At 44.3% G+C, this 5,358-nt stretch overlaps 1 protein-coding gene across 3 annotated transcripts in view; it reads right to left on the bottom strand.

Moving 5' to 3' along the window:
• SMIM19 (small integral membrane protein 19) overlaps positions 1–5,358 on the bottom strand; it is an 11,814-nt gene that overhangs the window by 5,939 nt on the left and 517 nt on the right. Inside the window, exons 1-2 of one of the 3 annotated variants that reach the window (XM_011960635.1) lie at positions 5,036–5,358; positions 904–1,041 (exon numbers count right to left, since the gene is read on the bottom strand). In XM_011960635.1, the coding sequence (XP_011816025.1) occupies positions 904–1,037 (134 nt within the window). In that variant the 5' untranslated portion in view covers positions 1,038–1,041; positions 5,036–5,358. Of the gene's footprint in view, positions 1–903; positions 1,042–4,825 lie in introns of all 3 variants that reach the window. The other 2 variants (XM_011960633.1, XM_011960634.1) reach the window with 2 other exon arrangements.

Raw genomic sequence — 5,358 nt, forward strand, 5'->3', positions numbered from 1 at the left:
CTAGGCTGGAATGCAGTGGCACGATCTCAGCTCACTGCAACTTCCACCTCTTGGGTTCAAGCAATTCTCCTGCCTCAGTCTCCTGAGTAGCTGGGATTATAGGTGTTTGCCACTACGCCTGGCTGATTTCCATATTTTTGTAGAGATAGGGTTTCACCATATTGACCAGGCTGCTCTCGAACTCCTGACCTCAGGTTATCTGCCCGCCTCGGCCTCCCAAAGTGCTGGGATTACAGTAGTGAGTCACCATGTCTGGTCGATGAATTTTTTTATTTTTATTTTATTTTATTTAGTAGAGACGGGGTTTCATCATGTTGGCCAGGCTGGTCTTGAACTCCTGACCTCAGGAGATCCACCTGCCTCAGCCTCCCAAAGTGCTGGGATTACAGGTGTGAGTCACCATGTCTGGTCAGTAATGGAGTTTTCAGAGCCAAACCTTGGCCACCAATGCTTGAGACCAGAGTAGACAGTGTCTTTCAGCACTAGAACAAAAATTATAATGAAATTTATTTTATTTATTTATTTTTTGAGGTGGAGTCTCGCTCTGTCACCAGGCTGGAGTGCAGTGGTGCGATCTCGGCTCACGGCAACCTCCAACTCCCTGGTTCAAGTGATTCTCCTGCCTCAGCCTCCCAAGTAGCTGGGATTACAGGTACGTGCCACCATGTCCAGCTACTTTTTGTATTTTTAGTAGAGACAGGGTTTCCCCATGTTGGCCAGGATTGTCTCAATTTCCTGACCTCGTGATCCACCCACCTTGGCCTCCCAAAGTGCTGGGATTACAGGTGTGAGCCACTGCGCCCAGCCTGATGCAATTACTTTTACATATTCATTTCACATTTCTTAAACTTGCAAAACTTGTAAATGCACAGTTTTTATCTACCCTGAGAAACAAAAATTTACCTTTTGGCATACATGAAGAGACCGAAGCTAACAAGGATAACTATCAAGTAAACATTGGTGGCTTCATTCCAGGCTTCGTGAACAGTATAATCAATAGAACCATCGTCACCCATCACTCCATAACCCCCAGCCATGGGGCTGTAAGAGAGAAAAGAAAGTAGGGTTTCTTTTAATCAATGATGGTAGCACTGTCTGGAGAAGGGTTGGCAAACATATGGCCTACTGGCCAAATCCAGTCCACTGCCTGTTTGTGTGCAACCCATGAGCCAAGAATGGGATTTACAATTCTAAGTGGCACATTTTAAATGGTGCAGTTGGCCCTATCTGACAGTTCTGCATCTGCATAATCAACCATGAAAGGAAAATATTTGCAAAAAAAAATACAAATTTAAAAAAATACATTATACCAACTATTAACATAGCATTTACATTGTACTAGGTATTATAAGTGCTTAGAGATGATTTAAAGTACACAGAGGATGTGCTTAGGTTATATGCAAATACTATGCCATTTTATATCGGGACTTGGGCATCTATGGATTCTGATATCTGAGGGGGTCCTGGCACCAATCTGCCGAATACCAAGGACTGCAGCTACACAATATTGATTTTGTTTCAAAGTCCACAAAACCTAAAATATTTACAATCTGGCCCCTTAAGAAACTTGGGATAAAAAATAATATTACTAAAAGGACCGAGCTTGAAATGTTACTGCAGCTTCCAAATTGTAACACCCAGAGGAAAGTAACAGAATACTTTAAAACAGAGACTTTGCTGGTGCCTGTAATCCCAGCACTCTGGGAGGCCGAGGTGGGCGATCACCTGAGGTCAGGAGTTCAAGACGAGCCTGGCTAACATGGTGAAACCCTGTTTCTACTAAAAATACAAAAAATTAGCTGGGCATGATGGCAGGTGCCTGTATTTCCAGTTACCCAGGAGGATAAGGCAGAAGAATCGCTTGAACCTGGGAGGCAGAGGTTGCAGTGAGCCGAGATCGCGCCATTGTACTGCAGCCTGGGTGACAGAGTGGGACTCTATTCAAAAAACAAAAACAAGTAACACAGAGACTCAACACCTGGCTGTGCTGCTACAAAAGTGTTGCACAGCAGCCTAGCAAGGATGTGACAGCCAGAACACGGCTCTCTCACCCTGCATGCCTCCCATACTGGGAAAGGTTTGGAGCTTTATCTAGTTTTGGCCTGCTGGACAAATTTGGTTGAAAGCAGCTATGGGATGAAAAGACACATTTTGCTATTGACACAGCTGTGACATCTACCCTAGGAAATGCATTCTTTGGACATTCCCACAGAAAGTTAGAGTGGTCACAGCAAGTGCATCAAACAGCAAGTAAAAGTAATGACTTCTTCTTTGTGTTTGAGAAGCTCACTGAATTTTTCCTTAAAGAGAAAGTTCCTCCCTTGTGTTGGGACATAAAAGGTAAGTCTAAGTAAAATGACCTAATACGTAAAGAAAATCCAGAAGTATTGTTTTAGACACTCTATATACAGGAGAAAAATGGACAAATATAGGTGATAGCTGCACTGTAGTTTCTGAGAATCAGTCATTTTCTAATACCAAGAAAAAGAGTCTAAAAAGTTGTTTGGTGATTTTTTCTACGCTGCCTACAATAATGAAGGCATTGCAAAAATTCTCCACTAAAATGTCTTGCAGGAGTCCATGCTGTAAGCCTCCAAAGTGTTCATTAGTGTAGATTTGGCCAGCTAGTTAATATATATGTACTGAGGGCAGAGTTCTTTCTTCTAGCTTGCCTCTATATAAGAAGAATGCAGTTTCAGGAGAGGTCTGTTCCTAAGCCACGTGGCATGTTTTTGCCTTTCTGACAACTTGTCTTTGTCAGAAGTTTGGGGACATACTGTACTCCTTTAGAATAAAGTGAGTATCATGAACAGCCATTTAACTTCAACTCTTCACACTGAAGGCAGGAGTGATTTCACGAAAATAACTATGGGTGTCTGCTGAATATAAAGATTGGTCTCGTGAAAATTAGCCAGGAACAATAAAAACAGAACTTAAATTGTAAACATTTGCAGATGTACTATCTAAATATTATTTAAACACTAGACTATACCCAATTCCTAGATACTGAAGACTGGCTGTGGATTTTTTTTGAGTGAGAGGTACAGAGGTATTTGGCATATTGACAGTTTGAATTCTTATTCCTCAAAACTAAATTCCAGAGTTCCTCTGAATGTAACTTTATGGTTTATAGTAAGTAATCAGCCTACTTTAGACATGGAAACTTTTGGAAGCCCAGACACTATAACTGTCTGTATAATTTATGGAATCTCAAACTTCGTTGGTGCCAAAGTGTAAAATAGCAACCACCACCACCGTGTTTGGCAAAAAAAAGATGACTTTATGTGTCTTGATTTGAGATGCTGCAGAAGCCCCAGGACAATTATGCAGCAAGGGAGGCAGCTTTCAGGATTGAGCGTTATTAACAAATTAGGCAAGAAACAGGGAGCCATACAGCACTGGCCACTAGAACATTTCATGGGTGTCATTTATCTGACAAATTATAAAATGTTTCCTATTTTCTAATGACAAAATGGATCAGAATCAGGTTAATTTCTTGCTTTAATTTTTCGCAAGATTCTGGTAATGTGCCACATGAAATGTATATACATGTACCACAGTAAATGGTATATTCCTACTCAAAGTGCTACTTCCTCCTGCCCCAAATATGCAGGTCTTTAATTACACTTAGGAAAAAATTTCCAATTACTGCTGACACAGAACGGTAAAATTTTAACGTGAATTATACAACCTATATTATACAACATGATTGGTATGTCATGAGGTCACTCTTCTGTGCTTCCAGGGACATGCACTTCAGTTATTTTTAGGAGTGTAGTTGTGAAAGATTTGCAGAGGGGAGGCCTTTCCCTCCCAGTCCTCAATCATGATCAATGGCATGACTTTGTAAGGCTGCCAGGAGTAAGGAGTGCTCTGGTCCTGAGTCACAGTACAGACCCACAGCCCACATGCAGCCTGAACTATGACCCCGTCCCCTCCTTCTCGGCATGCCACAGTGTAACCAAGTGTACACACATACACCTGTTGTGCGCTTACTGCATACCACCACAGCCTTCCTCTGGAATCTAAAGCAAGATACCTTTTTTCACATTTTCCTGTAATGTAATGCTTGAACTATTTCAGTAAGGAGAGGCTAGGATGGGCTGAATTAAGTTCCAAGTAAATATGTGTATCTAAAGTTGCCAATATATGACAACTAGGAGTTGGTTTTAGGTTGCCAAACTTTTAGGATGAGAACTACGTTTTCTTTTTTTTTTTTTAAAAAAAAAAAAAACCGGGTCTCGCTCTGCCACCCAGGCTGGAGGGCAGTGGTGCGATCTCGGCTCACTGCAGCCTCCACCTCCCGGAATCGAGGGATTCTCCTGCCTCAGCCTCCCAGGTAGTTGGGAATACAGGCAAATGCTACCATGCCTGGGTAATTTTTTTTTGTTTTTTAAAGTCGGGGGAGTGGGGGTCCTCTCACTATACTGCCCAGGCTGGTTTCAAAACTCCTGAGCTCAGGCAATCTGCCCGCTTCAGCCTCCCAAAGTGCTGGATTACAGGCGTGAGCCACCATGCCCAGCCGAGAACTACTTCTTGGGACTAGGTCACTGTATCATAAGCTTTAAAATCTGTGTCGTGATTTTGGGTTCCTCATGCCACGTCTAGGTGGTTCTAAAACTGACCACCGCTTGTCATCGTGCATTCATGTTACCATTTTTGTCTCTCACTTAGAACTTTGTTATTTTGATACAAATTCACATTGGAACCACTTAGTTCCTAGAGTCCCTTACAACAAAATCCTCTGCATCAATAAATGGGATTTCTTTCTCTCATCCCTCTGAAACACTAAAGGCTTGGCATCCTGAAGGAGAAGGGCACATACAAGCTCACAGGCCTTCACCCAACATCGAGGAAAGCAATTCACAGGTGCTGGGCAGTCCACAGAGTCACTGAATCATCCCAACAACCCTGCTGGGCGGCACTAAAGCTCCATTTTACAGGACAAGAAGCTGGGATGGCGGCAGTGGTTATATAACTTGCCCAAAGCCACACGGGCCAGGGCGTGGAGCTGTTACACACACGACTCCCAAACCTGAACTCTTCCAGCCTTGGCCCCGATCCTGCGAGACCTGCTCCTTCCGGAAGAAAGTCAAGTGGAGCAGGGAGAAAATGTAATCCTCTCCCAGGAAGCTGCCCGGGTCCCGGGGCGGCCAGGCTCTAGGGACGTTTCCGCCGCCCGCAGGCTGCGCGTGATTCAGCCTTAACCCTCCCGCTGAGCCCCCGCCGCCCTGGCAGATGGGCCGCCGGGACTGGGCCGTGTGCGCTTCCGGAAGCGGGCGACTGGCTGCTCCACGCGACGCCGAGGAGCTCCGCTCCTGGACCGGGCAGGTGCTCCGAGCTTCGGGGACCACACGG

The sequence above is a fragment of the Colobus angolensis genome, unplaced genomic scaffold (assembly GCF_000951035.1).
Source record: "Colobus angolensis palliatus isolate OR3802 unplaced genomic scaffold, Cang.pa_1.0 Scaffold52, whole genome shotgun sequence".
NCBI classification, from domain to species: Eukaryota; Metazoa; Chordata; class Mammalia; order Primates; family Cercopithecidae; genus Colobus; species Colobus angolensis.